The 21,117-nt window shown below is 42.6% G+C and overlaps 4 protein-coding genes across 6 annotated transcripts; all 4 read left to right on the forward strand.

Annotated features, from left to right (window-relative positions):
* Positions 1-207: 207 nt before the first annotated feature.
* On the forward strand, positions 208-2,118 carry LOC127778670 (uncharacterized). Its single transcript, XM_052305291.1, has one exon. The coding sequence runs from the start codon at positions 208-210 to the stop codon at positions 2,116-2,118; it is 1,911 nt and encodes a 636-aa protein (XP_052161251.1).
* Positions 2,119-6,185: 4,067 nt separating this feature from the next.
* Positions 6,186-11,558, forward strand: LOC127780954 (uncharacterized). Of its 3 annotated transcripts, none has more exons than XM_052307947.1 (14): positions 6,186-6,360; positions 6,474-6,599; positions 6,704-6,905; positions 7,140-7,214; positions 7,301-7,393; positions 7,491-7,531; positions 7,962-8,075; positions 8,527-8,641; positions 8,735-8,925; positions 8,997-9,113; positions 9,409-9,489; positions 9,624-9,859; positions 10,114-10,153; positions 10,288-11,558. In XM_052307947.1, exons 2-14 carry the CDS (start codon positions 6,567-6,569, stop codon positions 10,861-10,863), a joined length of 1,914 nt encoding a protein of 637 aa, XP_052163907.1. In that variant the 5' UTR covers positions 6,186-6,360; positions 6,474-6,566; the 3' UTR covers positions 10,864-11,558. The 3 variants fall into 3 exon arrangements, with proteins under 3 accessions (XP_052163907.1, XP_052163909.1, XP_052163910.1); XM_052307949.1 differs by having other exon boundaries at positions 6,501-6,599; XM_052307950.1 differs by having other exon boundaries at positions 6,514-6,599.
* Positions 11,559-13,329: 1,771 nt separating this feature from the next.
* LOC127780213 (uncharacterized) lies at positions 13,330-16,052 on the forward strand. Its single transcript, XM_052307152.1, has 3 exons — positions 13,330-13,342; positions 14,815-15,567; positions 15,636-16,052. Exons 1-3 carry the CDS (start codon positions 13,330-13,332, stop codon positions 15,815-15,817), a joined length of 948 nt encoding a protein of 315 aa, XP_052163112.1. The 3' UTR covers positions 15,818-16,052.
* Positions 16,053-18,711: 2,659 nt separating this feature from the next.
* On the forward strand, positions 18,712-20,079 carry LOC127778845 (uncharacterized). The gene is made up of 4 exons (XM_052305478.1): positions 18,712-18,990; positions 19,364-19,522; positions 19,665-19,752; positions 19,940-20,079. Exons 1-4 carry the CDS (start codon positions 18,769-18,771, stop codon positions 19,948-19,950), a joined length of 480 nt encoding a protein of 159 aa, XP_052161438.1. The 5' UTR covers positions 18,712-18,768; the 3' UTR covers positions 19,951-20,079.
* Positions 20,080-21,117: the final 1,038 nt, after the last annotated feature.

Genomic DNA, 21,117 nt, shown 5'->3' on the forward strand with positions numbered 1-21,117 from the left:
GCCCTGAAGTTGCTCGCGCGGCAGAGGAGAAGGCGCGCGCGTGAGAAAAACGCTGGCCTCGCGTCGCGCTGACGTCACCCCATCTGATAAATTCAAATCCAGCCCCGTTACACACGCTTCCGCCTCTCCTCGCCTCCTTCCCTCCTTTTCCCCCCAAACCCTAGAATTCACCCCCAAAACCCTAGAATTCGAGCGATCGAGGCGGCTATGGCGGCGGCGGCGGATGGGCTTCCGCCGGGCGTCAGGTTCGACCCCGCCGACGACGAGCTCGTCTCCCGCTACCTGCTCCGGCGCCTCCGGAAGCAGCCCATCCCGCTCCACGGCGTCATCCACGAGGCGGATCCCCTCGGCGCGCCGCCATGGATGCTCCTCGCCGATCACGGCCGGGGCGGCGACGAGGCCTTCTTCTTCACCGAGGCGCGCGCCAAGAACGTCAAGGGGAAGCGGCAGAAGCGTACCGTCGAGGGTGGGGGGTTCTGGCAGGGGCAGCGGGTTTGCGTCGACGGTGAGAGGCTGAGCGTCCCAGGCGGCGACGGCGGCGGCGGGTTGGAGATCGAGTGGCGGAAGTACATGCTGAGCTTCTTCGCCGAGGGGGAGAGGGGCAGCTCGGGGTGGGTGATGCACGAGTACGCCATCACGGCGCCCGATGATCTCGCCTCGTCGCCGATCCGGCTTTACCGCGTCCGTTTCAGCGGCCACGGCAAGAAGCGCAAGCGGGAGCCGGAACGCCTGGGCGCCCGCGTCCATGACGACGACGTCGACGGTGGACAACGCGCCGCGCCCCGGCGCGCCGTGGCAGAGACCGCCCTGTTCGTGCAGCCGAGCGCCGTGGATTGCGCCGAATCCGCTGGTCAGAGCTTCTCCGGCGCGATCGAGCCTGTGTTCCACGATCTCCCCGACATGATGCCGGAGCAAGCTGATGCCGGAGACACTACAGAGACTACCGCAGCGGTGGTGAACCTCACGGACGCCATGTCCGAGCAGCCCGTTCTTCCGCTAGCAGCAGATGGCGACGATCAGAGCTCCTACGGTGTCATCGATCCGGCGTTCCGCGATCTTGCTGACCTGATCGTCTTGCCACCTGAGCCAGATGACGGTGGCATGGAACGCGCCACGCCCTGCACTCCCATGTCAGAGACCGCCCTGTTCGAGCAGCAAGGGCCTCCGCTCGCTCCTGGCAATGCTGATTGCGCCGATCATCAGAGCTCCTACGGTGTCATCGATCCGGCGTTCTGTGAGCAAGCCGACGCCGGAGAGGCAGAGACCACCGTATCCGCAGCAGTGGTGAACCAGAACTACTCCATGGCGTTGTGTGATTTCAATTTTCCGGAGGTACTCAGCTACGTCGACTTCACCGCCGGCATGGAGCCCTCCTGGCAACAGCGCTGGCCTCCCATGTCAGAGAGCGCCCCGTTCGAGCAGCAGGAGCCTCCGCTCGCGCCCGTGGCAATGGTGGATCTCCCTCCTGGCAATGCCGATTGCGCCGATCATCAGAGCTGCTCTGGCGTGATCGACCCGGCGTTCCGTGATCTCCCCGACATGACCGTCCTGCCACCAGAGCAAGCTGACACCGGAGGCGGAGCAGAGACTACCACAGCAATGGTGAGCCTCACGGACAAGCTAAAATACTCCTCCTCCATGGACGGCGAAGCAGCGCAGGCGTGGTGTGATTTTGATTTTCCAGAGAGCACTGATGAGGCGCTCAGCTACATCGACTTCACTGCCGGCGCCCACACTGACAACGACGGTGGCGTGTCAGAGACCGCCATGTTCGAGCAGCTGGGGTCTCCGCCACAGCACGATCCTCTGCCGATGGATGCTGATGGCGCCGATCAGAGCTCCTCCGGCCCGTTGATCGACACGGTGTTCCGTGATCACGCCGAACCGATCGTCCTGCCACTAGAGCAAGCTGACACCGGAGGTGGTGCAGCAGCGGCGGTGAACCTCATGGACAAGCAGAAGTATTCCTCCTCCATGGACGGCGAGGCGGCGCCGGCGTGGTGTGATTCGGATTTCCCGGAGAGCATTGACGAGGTGCTCAGCTACATCGACGTCAGCACCGATGACACGAGCTGCATCGACTTCTCCATGGACGACCTCTTCGATCTTGCAGACTAGCTAGCATCCTGGAGATAGCTAGCCACCAAGAACACTGGCATTGACATTGTCTTTCTAAGAAGAGCTGTAATCTGTAGTGCAGAGGCGATATTTGTTGATATTCTTGTGTAGTATGTAGGGCAGAGTAGATAGATGTCCCTTAGTTTATTGACTAATCTATGCAAAGATGAGTTATTTGTTGATTGGTTGGATTCAATGTAAGTAACATTATTGTAACGATATTCCCTATTCAATAAATATATTCCCAATTCTATTCATTGATCTGTCAGACTTCTTGAGTGGTGCACATTCAGTTGGAGTTCTTTCTTTCAGATTCAATGAAGTGTTGATTCTCTGTATGTGTGGACAGTCACAAATACAGTTGCTGTGGAGTTCTTTCTCTGTTTCCTTATCTGTATCTTCTGAAGTACTGAAGTACACAATCAGTTATTGCCCCAGTATGGACATAATCAGCAGGTTGTGAAGCAAACAAGCCAGCATGTTGTCATCCTTCAGGTTTACATATGAGCAAGAATTGACAACAGGCTCCAAAAACAGCAGTTTCAGATTCACCATGAGCAATGGTTATAAGCATGCACCATTGTTAATGAATTATTGACTGAAGTGATCACATGCAACAAAAGGCTCACAATCATCCATCACAAAAGTATTTTTGACCTCAATGGATGACATATGGTATGACTGAGAATATAGAACAATCTTCATCTTTTTATTAAACTGCAAATGTCAACTATAGCACGAGTGCCACTGACACCCTGGTGCTTTTCTTGCATCGATTTACATGACCACCATACTAGCAGCTGCAAAACAGAGCTGCTGTGCCCCTTATATCAGGATTCGTACTTAAAAGTGCATCTTACATTATATTTACATTTACTGGAGAATATACAAAACAAAAAGATCTAGCGTCATCAAGAATTTACAACAGTTTCACAGGCTCCAATGTGAAAAAAGAGTCAGCTATTTCTGCAAAACTTGTCAACTTCAAGCTGAACTCAGCAGGTCTTCAGTAAGCTGAACTTATCTCCTGAATCCTGATCTCCGCTTGTGCGAAAGTGTTGCATCTTGGATCATATATGCACAGGATTCCTGTGCATGGCAGCAATGACTTTACATTGTACAGGGGTCAGCTTCCTGTCTCTTGACAGCAGCACTTGTGCCGAGTGACTTCCACCAAATCCAATATCATCGTCTTTTGCAAACTGAAGTACTACCTAAAGTAAAACAAACAAAAAGGCAATCTGAGTGTAACAAAGTAGACTGGAACAACGTTATTAACTGAACATCTCAGGCAGAACATGCCACACCAATTACTGCTGCGGTTTTCCAACATTGTCAGTACCAATTAGCACTAGCAAATTCGTTAGTATTGAAGTAATTTAAAGACTGTCAGTGTCAAAAGGAAAGAAAAGGGATTATTAATAAGGTACTGCCCATAAAAGGGGAACATCTATGACCAGAAACTAGTACACAATCTAGTAAGGCCAGGTCTCCCATGGTAAACTGAGATCGAAGGGAAGGTACTTCAGTAATTCCATATAAGGCCAGGTTTTCCAATATTATCAGTAGTTCAGTAGCAATTAACACCAGCAAAGTATAAAACTGAGGCAATATTGAAATAATTTGAACATACGAAATTCCACAGAAAGAAGGGAATTATGCTATTACTGCTAGAAGGGGAATATCTATGAGGAAATAGTGCACAATCAGTAAGACCAGGTCTGCCATGGTAAGCTGAGAGCCTGAGACCTTGGAGACCTTTGCTATGTCAGAAAACATTTGGCTAATGCTATGATTACTCCAAAACTCATTAACTGCAAACTGAAGTGAGTAGCAAAATATTACAACATTACACCATGCCACCATTTTGTAAACTCAATAGGCTTCCTGTCAACAGGCCAACCCCTGCAAAGATGTCTCACCTCCACTTCTGCAAAAGTGCTTGTTCTTGGATCATTGCGTCAATTGCAGAAGAAGCGAATTAGTGGGTCGCACAGTAAGAGCTTGCCTCATTTAGTAGTCTGATTCCTTAGTTTCTGTCAGTAGCTTAGGTCGAATTGTCGGTTTTTTTTTCCTTTGTTCCAGTCATTTGACCATTGTGCTCAACACACAGGATGTGTTTGATGTTTTATAAACCTTTTTGTTCGGCTTGATGCAATGATGCCCAAATCTTTTACTTATTCCTGAAAAAAGGTGATTATCCTCTCATCATATAATGCCAGAAATACCTTTTCATTGTACAGGGATACTTCATTATTCAGTGACTGAAGAGTGAAGAGTAGCACTTGCGCCAAGTGGCTTCCACCAATTTTAATCTCCTGACATTTTTTCCAAACTGAAGTACTATCTACAATTAAGCAAACAAATATAATCAATGTGAGGGTAAGAAATTTGGCAGAAGCGAAGTTATTAGTTATCTGCAGAAACTTCACATTCCAGGTAGATTGGCAGAAGTTGCCACACACTACTAGTTCAATTCAGTGATAAAACTGCCGTCATGGTTTTCCAACATCATCATCAGTAGTTCAGTGCGCAGTACCAAATTACTACTACCAATTAGCATCAGCAGAGCACAAAATCCCCACCAATGCCAAGCCGTCACATGAGAGAGGAATGGATACCTCCGATTCGATTCGAGGACCGAGATGGGGGGCCGGCCGCGCGCGCCGCCGCTCCAGACCTGCTCGCAAGGAGGCCGCACACACAGGAGGATGCTAGGGTGGGGGGTCGCCGTGTTAACACCGAGAGCCAGCTCGCCGTCACCGGCCGGGAGCGCGAGGAGGCGGGAGAAGTGCAGGTTGGCTCTGCTGATCGGAGATGGAGGGGAGGGGGAATCGACGGGGGTAATCGCCATTTTCTCTCTTCTTCTTCTTCTTCTTCTTCTTCTTTTTTATCCTTTTCTTTTGAATTTAAGCCCGATTCGGCAGATTTTCGACCCTAGACACTCCGAGATTCGTGCACATTACATCGTTCTTTCCACTCTGGCAAGCTCGTTGATTTTCAACGACTGCGACCCCGACCGGTTGGCTATCAGGGATGAGGTATAGGTGGAGACAGAGAAAGTTACTCGGATTTAGAGAGATAGCGGTGAGAGGCGGTAGCCTGGTAGTGGGCGGTGAGACAGCGGTGATGATTAAGCCAAAGAGTCGACTGCGAGTGGTGTTATAGTGGGTCGGTATTGATAATAGGGATAAAATAGGGTGAGTGGTTAGCAGGCAGAGACAGTGATGATGCAACAAGCGAGGGGAGCCGTCAAAGATGAGGAAGGCAACAGAAATGCACCACCGGCTTAAGGAGGATAGGCGGGGACGAGGGAGAGAATGTATGATGGGCTTTGCTAACACTAGCGAGGCCACACATAAGCTTTGCTAACACTAGCGAGGCCACACACAATGACCTAGTGAGGAAGCGGAGGTGGAGAAGTGGCAGCATGTGGGACTGTGAGAGTTAGGAGGAAGGAGATAGAAATTAAGATTGTGGTACTGTATAAATCTTAAAACGATTCAAATTTATAAAAAAAAATTGTGTGTTTCCGCCAAATGTCAAATAGATTAATAGGTAATTCTTTTATTTTTATTTCCTTCCTCGTACTCTCTCCCAAAATCTCTCTCCTTCATACTCTTTCAACATAACTTCACGAGTAAATCCTTATTTACTAATTGAGAAATTTATGTTGTTTTTGCCCATAGCATTTAAATTATCACGGACCATATGACTAAAATCTTCCCTTTATAACATTTCAATATTACCCCCTCCTATTTTTAATATACAACACTACTGATTTTTAACCCGGCGCTTAACCGTTTATTCTATTAAAAGTATAAACATAAATATTATTTATTTTTACTTGTTTTATCATAAAAAGAAAATATAAAATTAGCTTATATTTTTACATATTTAAACTAAATTTTTAATAAGATTGAACGTGTAAAATGTTACGTGAAATTAAATGGTTTCGTACATTTTAATATTTTAAAAAATAGACTTAAAAATAGTAAATGTCAAAAATGCCCTTGCTCCAACCATCTCCGAACTCCGATCAGCATAGCCGTGCCGGAGGAGAGGCACGCACGTGCAGCTTTTCCCCCCTCCTCCAGCGTCGTCTCGCCTCCGCGCGCTCCCCGCCGGCGACGGCCCCGCCCCCTTGCCTCCTCTCTCGCGAGCACGGCCGCCGGCGAGCAGGTCTGGAGCAGCGACGCGCGCGGCCGGCCCCCCCATCGCAGTCCTCGAATCGAATCGGAGGTATATATCCACTCCTCTCTCGTATTCCTACTCCCTACTCCACGCCACTTCATGTCTCGGCGTGGCATAGATTTGAGAATTCCATCCTTTACATGGACTGATTTCTCATCCAGCTTCTTCCGGATTTTTCTCTGATTAAGAGCAATCTGTTAGTTCCGCTCCTGGGTTCACTGAGGAATAATTGGCCGTGGGATGCATCAGTAACAATGGAAGAACTTCATGACTGTGTGGTCCAGTTGGTTAGTGCTTGCTATATAATTTGAAAAAAAATCTGTTAAATGTTAATTATGCGAGTTAGTGAAATGGATGGTTCAGTTCGGCTGATACTGCTATTGGTTGATAGAGGAGCAATCCTCAGCGGTGCAGGGACACCGTTTATGTTGGCTGTGGTGCTGGATTTGGGGGTGACCGGCCCATGGCTGCTCTCAAGTTGCTGGAGAGAGTCAAGGAACTTAACTACCTTGTGCTCGAGTGTTTGGCCGAGCGAACTCTCGTGGATCGCTACCAAATCATGATGTCGGGAGGAAAAGGATATGATCCCCGAGGTATACACTTTTCAATTCTAAAAGTATGCAGTATCTGTTTTCTCTGTTTTTGAGATTGTGGAGAGTACTTTGCCCCAAATCATAGAGAAGCTTATGTGATTTTTGTACTGTATAGCTTATTTGTGTATTTTTCTCTGGAGGAGAAGACTAGAAATTTATTTTACTGTGTTGTGTTTAGTATTTTAGATAAGATTTCTTTTTTAGTGCACCTTTTCTTAATATGGTCACATGCAGTTAAGGAGTGGCTGTCTGTGCTTCTACCCTTAGCCTTGGATAGAGGAGTTTGCATAATAACTAACATGGGCGCTGGTAAGACATTGCAAACTATAGTTTGGTATTGCCTAATTTGTTCTTTTGCTTGTTTAGATAATGTATGTGCCTTTGGAATTTATCAGTGGATCCACTTGGAGCTCAAGAAGAAGTTCTGGAGCTGGCATCTAATTTGGGATTGGAAATAACAGTCGCTGTAGCTTATGAAACATCTTCAGGTACTTTTGGTTTCTTCTTGTGCTAGTAAGGCCTAGCATGGGTTACATGATTCAGTCGTTCAATCTGGATTCAAGCTTAGTTTGGCTCTTTTTTCAGGAAATTCTGTATTTTCTAATGAATCAACTGGGGTGCGACAGGTAATCTATTTTGATTTCTCTGACACGTTTTGACATCATGTTAGTCCATTTCCTTCTAACAACCTTAATGCTTTTTAAACATACGACAATTACCCACAATTGATCAGTATTCAGTAGCATCCAAAATTTTGAAGTTACATTATGCGAGTTACCTATTTTTAATGTACGTGCCATGTGGTTCAGCCATAGAAAACTTTGGTCACATGAGGTGGACTTTTGATTATTACTGGGAGATGTAGATAAACTTAATCAAGTAGAAATTTACTCATCAGGAGATGCTATGCCCTAGTTTTGATTATTAACATATATTTCTCTTGCCTTATTTTGATACAGGTGTTGTTTTAACCATTTTTCACTCAAATGTGCTTATGTTCAACCAAAATTTCCTATTTTGGTTATCTATTTGATGGTAGTTTTGTTGTATGTGAAGGGCGGAAGCACATATCTTGGTGTGGCCTCAATTGTACACTGCCTAGAAAATGGCAAACCACAAGTTGTTATTACTTCTCGGGTTGCTGATGCTGCGCTGTTCTTAGCACCTATGGTATGCTTTGAATAGCTTGTTCAGTTGTTCTTATGTTCGCAAACAATATAATGACTATTTTAACTCTCTTTGTGCCAATGTAAATGTTAAAGTGGATATTGCTTCAGGAACAGGGTGTTCTGAATTGTTTTGCAACATGCATGTAAAAGAAAATATGTGATTAGGAAATCTCGAAAGCTCAGTTATTAGCATGTCTATCCTGCGGATAAATACACAAAGATTTGACATATGTTTTATGGTAACTGGCTCAAATTAAACATGATGCATAAGTTTGGAGATTCTTCTGGTTTCCTTGATATATAAAAGCTGACCCTGTCATTTTGTCAGCTACTCAGCTTTTTGTTATGCTCATTTTCTTTAGATTATGCAAAGTAGTAATGCAATTAAGGCTGATTTTCTCCAATACCATATTTGTTTAGTTAATCCTTTCCTCTCTCCCTTTCAACATAAGGTATATGAATTAGGTTGGAATTGGAATGACTTTGAGGAGTTGTCACAAGGGACATTGGCTAGCCATCTTTTGGAATGTGGATGCCAACTCACTGGAGGGTATTTCATGCACCCTGGTACAGTTCTTCTTTCAAAATCACTAGGATGATGATTTTTCACTACAGTTATGATTCATGTTCATTTTATGCTCTACTTGTGGTAAAGAGCAGGAGATGCATATCGAGATTTTTCTTTTGAACAGCTTCTGGATTTGTCTCTTCCATATGCCGAAGTCAGTTACAAAGGAGAAGTGTTTGTTGGAAAGGCAGAGGGCAGTGGAGGTCTTCTAAGCTACAGCACATGTGCAGAACAGCTTCTGTACGAAGTTGGAGATCCTGCAAACTATATCACTCCTGATCTGGTGAGACCAAATGCCGGTTTCAGTTCTAGGAAGCTTCTTTTCTGAACAGTTATAATATTTTCTTGGATCAGGTTGTAGATTTCCGTGATGTGAAGTTCCAGCAAATATCAAAAGACAAGGTCCAGTGCAAAGGAGCAAAACCATCCAATCCTTGCTGGCCCGAGAAACTCCTCCAATTGCTTCCTACTGTATGTTTTACTTTAATTGTCAGTTATTTGAATTTTTTCATTTAACTTTTTGTTCAACTTAGCATCTGAACACATAGTATTGACATGTGACATAATATTTAAACTCCATAAATGCACTGCCTTGAGGTTTGCGTAGTATTTGAATTAGTTGTCGTATAGCTGAAATTTGATTATGGTCTTTTTATATTTGAAGTAAACAATAGTGTTTCCGAAATGGCTTGGATAAATAGTACTTTTTAACATCAGCTACAGATAGTTTGTCAAGTGGGTCACTTAATCCACATATTTTATATAGGAGAGCGGATGGAAAGGCTGGGGAGAGATATCATATGGTGGCCAAGAATGTTTGAAGCGAGCTCATGCAGCAGAATACCTCGTAAGTCCATGAAAGTACTTCCCATATTTTCTTCAAATAACCCCTGATGTGTTAAGAATTGAAATATATGTTTTACACTACAAGTGATAACACAAAGGCAGTTTAACCACTTGCATCTTTTCTTCTGGAATTAGGTTAGGTCATGGATGGATGAAACATATCCTGGCATTGAAGGAAAAATTATCTCATACATAATAGGGTATGATAGTTTGAAAGTCATTGGAGATAACAAAGACAGTTCTGCCAAACAAGTGATGGATGTCAGGTTCCGGATGGATGGGCTATTTGAGCTGGAAGAACATGCTATCAAATTTGTTGAAGAGTTCATTGCACTTTATACAAATGGGCCGGCTGGTGGTGGCGGCATAAGGTATTTACAAGTATTCTTTGCTTTTATCAACAATGCTCAGATCTAGATGCTGCCTTGTAGTTGAGAATAGCATAAGTTCATGCACAGAATTATGCACCGCTCAGATGGATGAGCTATACCGCTATACTAAAGCTAATCATGTGAGAGCTCATGAAAACTACTGTATTTGCACTTTTAATGGAGAAGGTGTCTGCAATTTTCTCTTGTTTCTGAACTTGCAAAACCATCTGACATGTTTGTTTCATGATTTACAGCACTGGGCAGAAGAAGGAAATAACTCTGCAGAAAATACTGGTATGGATAATCACTGTACTTCATTCCAGGAGAGATTACAAATGTTCATATTTTTGGGTTCTACCAGAGAAAACATTTAGAGATTATAACACATAGATTTCTACGGATGACACTGAGATTTGTATTTTGTACAGGTTGATCGGGAGAAGATCTTTTGGCAAGTAAATATGAAGAAATCAAGTATTCCTTCTCCGCAGAATCAGGCTACGAATGCTGACAAGGGTCAAATGTGTGATCAACAACAACACAAGTGCCCAAGAAGGTGTGCAATGGGCACTCTTCCCTTGAACACAAACATGGACACACTGCTATCTGCTGTTCCTTCTCCATCTGGAACAAAGATTCCTCTATACCACGTAGCTCACAGCAGGGCCGGTGATAAAGGGAATGATTTGAATTTCTCCATCATTCCGCATTTCCCTGATGACATTGGTCGGCTGAGGGCAGTGATCACTCGAGATTGGGTCAAGAATGCTGTTTCACCCCTTCTTGATTCCTCCTCGTTTCCCGCTGATCGAGCAAATCAGGTTTGGTATGATCCGCTCGAGAATGTAAGTATTGAGATTTATGATGTCCCAGGAATCAGCTCCCTGAACGTTGTCGTGAGGAATATCCTCGATGGCGGTGTGAATTCTTCGAGAAGGATTGATCGGCACGGGAAAACTCTATCAGATCTCATCTTGTGCCAGAATGTTGTCTTGCCTCCGTGATCGCAGATATCTATCTGGTTCTGTAGCTTCCGACCGGGGCTTTTAGAAGCTTGAAAATTTGGCATGCAAATAGCCAGAGGTGAACCGATCCCTTTACCTTCATGAAGCTGCATTCGCTTATTGTATGTACCATGAGAAAAATACCAAGAACCGTCAAGTATGTGCATTTCCAAGACATACCTTGGTTGCTATATTAGTTGATGAGATTTTAATGAGTTCCAACAAATCTTCGATGTCATCTCTCATTAGTAAGTACCATTCCAAATTAGTCAACTCTACTTTGATATCGAGTTTGTGAATAATGCCGTTTGGATTGAGCTGGCTAATAAATCAATTCAGCTGTTGCTACGTTCTTCCTGGCGTCCTGCTGTTGCCATTAATTTGTTTCTACTGTTTTTGGCAATTGGCAGCTAGCACAGCCTCTTTGTTTTGCCATGAAAGCTATAGCTGGAACTCCTCGCCGCAAAAAAAAAAAAAGAAAAAGAAAAAAGAAGAAGCTATATATATAGTAAGAAAAGAAAAGAAAAGAAAAGAAAAGAAAAGAAAAGAGAAAGCTATAGCTGGAACATTTGGAATATATTGCACGCTGTTCGCCGGTGAAATCTGTTACTACAGAACATCCTGGTAACAGTATCATTTGATAGCACAATATAAGGTGTTTTGCTGGCTGGCTGCTCACTGGCCATAATGTGGGGACCACATTCTAAACTTATCTTCAAAAGGTTGTGGAAAACCATCCAAAAAGAAGTGTTGTTTTGATCTAAACAAGTCCAGATCAACATTGTTTCAACCATTCCACTTTCTATACACATACATGATGAAATTAACCAGTAAAAATAATATGTTGGGAGAGGGTGAGCGAAATTCAATCCTACTATAGTGTGGGAGATGTATTAATAAGCTAGAAGAGAGCGAGAGAACTCAATGCTACTACAATATGGGGAAAAAAATATTTCCCCACTCAAAAAAAGAGAAATAGAGAGGTGTTTCACCATCATAAAGAGTCCGGTTCATGAAGGAAAAGTAGTCGAGATTTATCATAACAATACCCAACACGGAACTGAAGATAAACACTTCAAGTCACCTGGGTATACACATGTGCAGAGTGACTAAGTAGAAGACCAAACACCTGGTACATACCACAGATAGCGATAACACCAACTCATACTATATTGAACCTTTATCACTTTATAGATGGATGACGCAATTCCTTAAAAGCAACTCGCATGCCCGTTAGAGGTCTCAAGGGGAGCGTGTAGATGTAACCATATTTGTCATTTAATTTTAGAGATAGAAAGGGAATAGACATATCTCTACGCAATAAATAGTTCTCACCTACGAAGCGAGGGGATCCTCACCCTTATTCTAGCAAATAGTCCATTCCCCATATACATTTTATTTAAACCTTCTCCTTGCTACTATTGAGGAATCCCAAGCAAGTTCTAGTATTTTCCTCTTCCTTTCTTGGTCTTCGAGGGGATAAAATTCAAGAGAAGATCTCTAGGTTCGTCAAACATATTCTTGAATCTTCGCTTGTGTTTCTACGATATCCTCGACAACATCTCCATCTACATGCACGCAGATCTAGTTGGTAAGAGAAATTTCTTCATATCACTCTCCTTCTCAATCTGTGTAAGTAGCTAGTTATTATAAAGGGTGATTACGACATAAGGTAAACTGATTTGTAGTAGAATTCTGTTTCGTCTGATAGCTTAAGTCATAGTTAGTGGATTAATTGGTATACTCATTTAGATTTTCTTTCCGTAAGTTGATGAAATAGATGAGACCTATGTTCCATATGTAATTTAGAAAGGAATGTGGCATAGTAAATTACAAGTTGCAACCCCATAACTAAACTAAAATATACTAGATCCTGGATTTTTAAGGGCATGGTTAGGTATTTCCGTACTTGTGGCCTTAACTATAGGGAAAAGAAAAATTGGTGGAGTTCTGCAGGAAAATAATGTCAGCCTAACTGGCCTCATGATTCTAGCTGCCTACTTGATTGGCGAATTTGCCTTCCATCCTTGCCAAGTAGGCTAACACGACTAGTTGCTACACCACATGGTTTGGTGTGATGGACTTGGCTAGTTGTCCTAGCATGCAAAAATCACCACTTGGTTTGGCATGGCCCCATAAGAGGTAATTCTGGCCCATCCCATACTTTCCTCTACCCCAAAAGCTAACCTCAAACTATAAATATCTTGGCCTCACCCCGACCCCTGACACACATCGTTTCTCAAGCTGGTGGTCTAGGGCAGTGAATGACACCAACAAAGAAAGGAAGAAATGGCTAAACCCGCCTATAATTTTGGTGGCTTATTGGGAAATTTGGAATTACAGAATGATTGTGTTTTTAGTGGCTCAATTCCGAGGGTTTCAATGGTGCTTCAATTAGTAGCATATGAAGGCACAGTTTGGTGCTTAGCTAGAACTTCAAAGCTCTGAGAGGTCTTGGCTAGGTCGATGGCCCTTGCGGGTTAAATGGTCTTGTTTACCTGTTTTTGAGTTTTTTGTAACTTGTGTTAATGTTTAGGGTGGGGATTTTTCGGATTTCCCTCCCTGTGTGTATCTTCTTCTTCTTATTAATAAAATGATACGCAGATCTTCAGTGTGTTCGAGAAAGAAAAACTATATATATATATCACCTAATGAATGATGGTTTTTCTCATGAGGGTAGGGATGGGGGTTGAGGATTACGTACCCATGGTCCAACTACATCGATAGGGGTGCTTAATTAGCTTCAATCCTGACAATATGAAACCTGTACCTTGTTTTGTTTTAATCTATCTGGACATAATGAATCCACTAAAAATCAATCAAAACAAATGAGATTTCATAGGTTTTTGCCTGGGTGAATGGAAAGATGGATTAACACGCATCCAAAACTTTTCTCATTTGTTTTGGACTATGGTATGAGTAAATCATATCATTGCATTAGGTATTTATTGAAAAATGATGAAGACACAAACTTCATTTTTAATGTATATTATTCAGCAAACTGTAAATATCCTTCTCCTAAACAGTAGATTATTATTGAACATGAAATCAGCAGTAAAACAGTGCACAGGCTTTCTACAATGTGTATCCCTGTGCTGTTTACAAACTTATGATAATGGTTCTTCCAATAATCAAGACAAAACATGAAAGCCATCACTTAAGCTTCCTTTGGAATACATGAACTTTACAAGAAACAGTTTAATTCCAGTAGGAAAACGTGAAAAATTCCTGCCAAATAGAATATGCCTTACATAGGTTGTTAAATAGCAGTTATCTCCAACTAAAACTATTGATTATTAATCAATATATTTCATAGTGCTAAATACCAAGCTGTGCATTCTCCTGTTCTTCTGTGCTGAATGGCTGAATAACTGAATGGTTTGTGATGATTATTTGAGGGTACAAGCTAACGGATTAAATATTATGAAGTTAGAAAATAGATTTAAAACAACATAATAAGAAATTCATATATAGAAAAGTTTTGGATGCGTGTTAATCCATCTTTCCATTCCTTGAAATTCTATTGGATGATCAGTGTCTTGCATTTCTATATTCTTCACTACTAGTTCATTCTTGTTTTTAAGGTATTTTTTAATGAGTTATCCACTCTAATTTACTTTGGTATTGTGCTGAAAAGCTATCTAATTTATGTTTTAGGAATAACCGGAAGAAACACTAGAGGGAAATAATTTCTCAAAAGGAAGATCATGCCAAAAGGGAAATCTTTTCATATGTCATTCATTTGCCTGCACCTCTTCCCCCTTTGAAAGTAACAGTTTATCTTAGTTTACCAAGCAGAAGGGCAATGAATTCATGTTAAAAATCAGTTGAATTCTGTCAGTACTGTTGTATTTACTTCCCCCCTTGATATTAGTAATTTGTAATTTGGATGCATATCTCAACAACCTTGTTTCAATGTCAATGAATTGAATGTAGTTTACTTTTTGTCAGGATCATCAGGAGATTCTGAACCTATGCTTCCCAAGATTCATGGAAAGCGTTCGGACCGCCCAAGGGGAAGGAATCATACACCTTGGGCACCACTTCAGGGGCTTCTGAACTCTGTAAGGAATATAAGAAAATATGTGAATGATCGGAGTGTTGGCTCAAAGATGATGAAATCAACTGAAAGAGACAGCCTGTCAAGCAGTGCATCTGAAACGGCACCTAAATTAAAGGACAACAATGGTGAAGATACTAAATACAAACTTCTAGAAATAAAAACAGAGATCACTGAACGCATAGACCCGAAAACACGCGGTAAACGTTCGGCGCGCCACAGGGTAAAAGAGCCTGCATTGTGGACATCACAGGATGAGCTCCAGAAATTTGAAACTGGGAAGAACAGGAATGGTAATGAACAGGCTGTTTATTCAAGGAAGAGGAAGAAGACAGCTTCCAAGGGAGAGGCGAAAACCGGCACCGGTAACGATGTTACTGAGAAGACTGGTGTCCGAGTGATTGATACCTCAGCTGAGGTGAAGAACAGCACTAGTGAAAATACAAACCAGAAGGACGGTGTGCCAACTCTCAATACTCCAATGGACAAGAAACTTTCAGGTGCAGATGCATTTAAGCAGGAGGATGCCTTGATAGCTGATGATGCTGGAGCTGGCCTCAAGGACAGCAATGGTGCAGCTGCCAGTGCTCTTGATCAGCATGCCACTGGTGCCACCAATCCTATGGAGAACAAAGCAGACAATGGTAAGCTTTACACTGAACAACTTCAGCTCTGGATCAAAACAGTCCTGGTAAAAATTTTCTTGTTTCAGGTGTTTCAGGTGCAGAAGCAGCCCTAGCATCGATATACGGAGAGCCGTCCGAATGGGACATGTGTATCACATTTGCTGTCAAGCTGCTGATGGATGAGATGCCACTTCCTGAGGATGCCGCAGAAGTTGAAGAGTTCTTCAGACAAAGCATCACAAATATTGCAGGATCTTCTGTCCCCTAGGAAAGCTGCAAGAAATTACAGGATGAAGTGGAGATGCAACTCATATCTGCTTAATTAGCTGGGAGAAATTACTTCTAAAACAAATTAGCTGGGAAAACTTAATAAGATGCACTTGGCATCTGTAGTAGATTTGAAAGGAGATAATTTGCCTGTGATGTTTGTTAATTTGTGTGATGGATTGATGCGGTACCTTGTGGGAGAACAGATTGTCCCTTTGTGGTAAATGTCTTGAGTATGTTTTTGCGGTGAACTTTCCTGTTTTCTTAACGGTTCTGGGATTTGGACTGAAAGGTCCGAATTTGGGCGAATTTCGCCCATTTCTGTGAGGTTCGAGACACCATTTCACTCCCATTTCATCTGAAATTGGTTTGGTTTTGGTCAAATTTGTCACATTTGGTTCAAATTTCAGCCAAAATTTCCAAAATTCGTCCATTTTGGTGGAACCCGAATTTTTGTTGCTGTAACCGGATTCCAAAACCTCTGGTTAATAACGAAGTAGACTTTAAAAGCTGTTCCTTTCTGTTTACGATGTTAACACCAAGAAAAGGTCTGAAAAGAGATAGAAACATGGCTGGTAAGTTCAGGCTTTCAGCATCCCAAAGAAAATGGATGTGTTCTTACTTATATTTCAATCTTTACTGTATGAAAGAACTTGGCCCTGTTTAGATCCCACCGCAAAAATTTTCACCCTATCACATCGAACATTTGAACATCTGTATGAAGTATTAAATATAGGCTAAAATAATAACTAATTGCACAGATTGCGACTAATTTGTGAGACGAATCTTTTAAGGCTAATTGCTCTATGATTTGACAATGTGGTGCTACAGTAAACATTTGCTAATGACGGATTAATTAGGCTTAATAAACTCGTCTTGTGGTTTATTGACGGATTTTATAATTAGTTTTTTTATTACTGCCCGAATACCCATGCGACACTCTATATAATACCCGATGTGACACGTCAAAACTTTACACCTCTGGATCTAAACACCCCCTTGGTGGTGATGAGTATATTATCCTACCACCACCTCTAGATTGGTGGGATGCTCCTTGAGTGGATAACATGTTATTTTCAGCTTTATGACTTATGGTTGGTTCCCAAGCTATCCTAGACGCCGCGCCTGGTACCAATACTATCTGTAAATTTCTACACCGATATTACATAGATGACTTGTTTGAAGCTATTTCTAAATTTTAAAATATATATTATTTAATAATCCTTATAAAGAATTGTTCATAATTCAATCAAGTATATATATTAGTAATGCCACAGCATGTGCAAGACAACTTTTCAGCCTCATATTGCTCCTAAATACCTACTCCCTCCGTGTCAGAAAGAATCAATTTCTGGAGAGGAGCATTTGTCATAGAAAAAAGCGATTTGTGATGCATTAAATGAGATAGCAGTACAGTCACAGCAGAGCAACCAGGATAGCAGTCTACCCACTTGTTCACGCAAACTTCTCTCTCTCTCTCGTTTTTCTCGTCTACTCCCCCTCTCATTCACACACGCACTCTGCACGAGAGTAGTACTTGTGCACGGAAGTTTGTTTTTTTATTTGAATGATGGAATGGAAGTTGTACTTATACAAGGGTATTTTGGTCTTTGATAATGGTAGCTAAAATTGCCTCTGGCATCAGGAATCACTATTTTTAAGACAGAGGGAGTATGCACAGACAACATGTCTTAAAATAAACTTTAGGTCTTCAGCAAATCCACATTATTCATATCAAAATACGACACCATATATTAGACTTTACATTTCAAACCCATCTCATTCTTAGGATAGGTGGGAAAAAAATATTTTCCTGCTTATCCCCGATTTGTCCAGGACTAAGTGTCTCTTGACAATTATCTATCTGTTATTTTTCTCGTTAGTACTCTGCCAAACGTACCGAGTGTAGCCATTTTCCAATGAAATTTCTTAAGTGTCAAATATGAGAAATATTGCCTCAAACCAAATGAGCCAAGTAGCCAACCAAATAACCACCTTTTGCTCCACTGAAAAAGAGTAAATTTCACTTTGAATCATCTTTTATTATTGATGTTTTGCTTCGAATCACCCTTTAACCAATGTTTTTTATCTTATTTTTAACCTTTGTGGCACTTTAAGCCCCGTTTGGCACAGCTCTAGCTCCCAACTCCAACTTACCTGGAGCCGAAACTGTGACAAACAGTCCAGATCCTCCCTTTTTTGGAGTGGAGGTAGCAGAGCTACTCCTAGAAAATGAACTACGTGGATGGAGCTGGGTTTTTGCTGCTCTACAACTCTATCCACCCCAAAAAACCCACTACCCTTTAATTTTTTGGTCTATTTACACAAAAATTCCACTCAGCTACCCCTCACTCCTCCTCTCCTACCGTTCTTTCTCATCCCCCATCTTCCTCCCGATCCAACCTAGCTGCGGGGGCGGCGAACGGCCGGCGGCGCGCGGCATGCCTGGGGATGATGGCGCCTGGCGGCCGGCGGAGCGCCTGGGGACGGCGAACGGCCGGCGGGCTGGCAACGCGCGGCCGGCGGCTGGGTTTTCTTTTTTCATTTTTTTCTTTTTTTTTCAGATTTAGAGCTGAAACTTGCCAAACACTTTTTAACGAGTCTTCAACTCCAATAGGAGCTAGCTCTTACTGGAGTTGGAGTTTGGAGCCCTAGCAAACGGGGCCTTAGACCACTCAACTCTTTTATACATCTACACCCTATTTGTCATACGCAGAAGAAATGATATTACATATAGCTATGAAAGTTCATTGACGATTATAAGCCGACATATTTGAGATTATTTATATGCTTGAGAAAAGAATTCGATGGTCTAAACTAAAACATCGCTATCAAAATATAGCCCAAATTGATTTTTTTATTATAAAAAAGACCCACCTTTGGTAGCAGCGACATGAAGGATTAGACTTCAGAGACGAGCGGTTCACGCGCGCGCGCCACTTCAGTTGCGAGATGCTCATGGCCGCCGGGGCAGCGGCAGCTCACGCCCCGTCGCGTCGCCTTCCCCACTGCAGGCCCGGAGGCTGCGGCGGCGGGGCTCCTCCTCGTATCTGGGCGGCGGAGCTCGGGGCTCCGACCACGCTCCCGCTCCTGCGTCGTCGCTTTGTCGGCTGCTCATGCTCTCCCTCTCCCTCCCCCGGTGGCGACGAGGACGGTGCCCGCCAACTGTTCGATGTAATGCCTCCCTCGGGTAGTTGCATGATCGACTTTTTTGCTTGCATACCGGCGTATCATGTTTGGTAGTTCTTGGCATCTCCTTGAGGTGCTTTTACCGCATTAGAAGAATTTCTCTATGAACATCTAAAAATAGGATGGTAGAGATATACTTGTGGTTTGAAATGATCTTGGAGTGAAATTCGTGATTCTGTTGGTCTAGTATGATTGACACGTCCCGATGCCTGGTTGGTTGCCCAGTTTCCTCTATAAGGTTGACAACTTCAATTTGGTCTCCAGGCTATGATATCTGCAATTAATTATGATGTGAAATTGCAGTTGTGATTCTAAACTAGAAATCATTGTAAAATGATGCATTGTGATGATATTTCAGGAGTTTTCGGTGCTCTCTCCAAATATTCCTTGGGAGGTCGAGGATATATGGAGAACATTTGCAGCTTATTTCTTTATCTTTCATATCCCTTTCAGCTTTGGAGGGCTTGGTGTAGTGGCCGAACTGCTACATTGCCCTTCACTTGATCCACTCACCACAGTAAGTGGTATCGATTTTTTAGTACTTCGTTTTGATTGATTCATCTTAATATACATTATTTTAACTGCTTAGTTCATTTTAGGTTTCTTCCACGGTCGTTCTTCAATTGACAGAGCTTACTTTGGCTTTAGCACTATTGCAGTACTCCACGAAAAAGGATCATAAACTTTGGGCCTTCTTTCAAGGGAAGCTTTATCCACAACACAGCTGGGTAAAAGAAACTGTGCTAGGTTTGATATTTCTGATGACCGTGGTTTCACTCACAACCGTAGTAGCTAACAGATTGATAGGTCTTGAGGTCAGATGCAATTCAAGAAGTTCCACGTCAGGCCTATTATCAGGCTTGCTCAATTACAATACCATACTTTTATATTTCAATTAGTAAGGTGCTAATTCTTTGTTTCGATTCTACTGCAGGATACATATGATCCTATGTTAAGGGAAATACTTTCTGACAGTCCAACCTCTAGGCTATTGTGTGTTTTCCTATACTGTGTGATTGCTCCATTGTCAGAAGAAACCATTTACCGTGGATTCCTCCTAACAGCCCTGTCATCCTCAATGAAATGGAAGGATGCCGTAATTGTCAGTTCACTCATGTTCAGCATAGCACACTTCTCCATAAATAATTCATTCCAGTTGTTTGTCATCGGATGTATTACAGGGTTAGCTTATTCTCGAACTGGTACATTGGCAGCGCCGCTCACCATCCATTCATTATATAATGCTGCAATATTGCATATGACTTTGATGTCTTAACTTTCTTAGGGTTTCAGGTACATGCTAATTGTTTCCCCACTTTACTGCTGCTTCTTCACACGTAGGAGTTTTTTATTCACAATCCAAATTGTTTAAAATCAGTGTGCTATATGTGGTTAATAAGATGATGTAATCTTAGAATTATTGTTCCCTTTAGGCCTAAGTACATACCAATAATGTCAACTATCTTTTTTCAGTGACACCAAACGACCGTGCGGTGATTGATGACATATCTTTCTACCCTTCTTTCAGTTAGGCTATGAGAAGTGCTATTATTCTGAGTTCCACACATGTATTTTCTAGTTTTCGGCTGAATATGGATAATCTTCATGATATGTCCTGGACATTCTTTTTATGCCAATACACCATAACCATCTGAGAAAAAGGGTACTCTTAAAAAATTCAAAAGCAAGGCTGAATAACTAAAGATTAGGAAAATGATGCAAATGTTTGTAGCCTTTTTAAATATCAAAAGAAGAATCAGAAAATCTACGAATGCATGTGGATGGCTAAGGAAAGAGTAATAATTCAGAAGTTCTAAGAGTGAATTGTATGTAAGGATAGGCATATTTACCAAAGTTTCATTTTGGGCTACCCCTAACCAATAATTTTCACTTATGGCTAGGTATTGGTACCAATGTATTGCACTTTGAACCAGTGAGCCATGTGTCGGCAGGACTAAGAGATAAAATATGACACTAGCTCGATGGGGAGGAGTCGGAGGTGTGGTCCTCTTCTCCGTTCTCCCACACCAATGAGCTCCTTTACTCTCAGGCAACTTTTCTTTCTTGTGCAGTTTCCCACTGCCCCCTGCGCTTTAGCCACAAATCCCTGCG

Source organism: Oryza glaberrima, chromosome 7 (genome assembly GCF_000147395.1).
Source record: "Oryza glaberrima chromosome 7, OglaRS2, whole genome shotgun sequence".
NCBI classification, from domain to species: Eukaryota; Viridiplantae; Streptophyta; class Magnoliopsida; order Poales; family Poaceae; genus Oryza; species Oryza glaberrima.

Bases quoted from the DNA above. Each gene is read 5' to 3' on its own strand.
- LOC127778845 (XM_052305478.1), top strand. From the start codon at position 18,769: ATGCTCATGGCCGCCGGGGCAGCGGCAGCTCACGCCCCGTCGCGTCGC. The intron at 18,991-19,363 runs GTAATGCCTCCC...ATGATATTTCAG, and splicing joins GTGCCCGCCAACTGTTCGAT to GAGTTTTCGGTGCTCTCTCC. The intron at 19,523-19,664 runs GTAAGTGGTATC...GCACTATTGCAG, and splicing joins CACTTGATCCACTCACCACA to TACTCCACGAAAAAGGATCA.
- LOC127780213 (XM_052307152.1), top strand. The intron at 15,568-15,635 runs GTAAGCTTTACA...TTCTTGTTTCAG, and splicing joins GGAGAACAAAGCAGACAATG to GTGTTTCAGGTGCAGAAGCA.
- LOC127778670 (XM_052305291.1), top strand. From the start codon at position 208: ATGGCGGCGGCGGCGGATGGGCTTCCGCCGGGCGTCAGGTTCGACCCC.
- LOC127780954 (XM_052307947.1), top strand. From the start codon at position 6,567: ATGGAAGAACTTCATGACTGTGTGGTCCAGTTG. The intron at 6,600-6,703 runs GTTAGTGCTTGC...ATTGGTTGATAG, and splicing joins ATGACTGTGTGGTCCAGTTG to AGGAGCAATCCTCAGCGGTG. The intron at 7,215-7,300 runs GTAAGACATTGC...GGAATTTATCAG, and splicing joins AATAACTAACATGGGCGCTG to TGGATCCACTTGGAGCTCAA.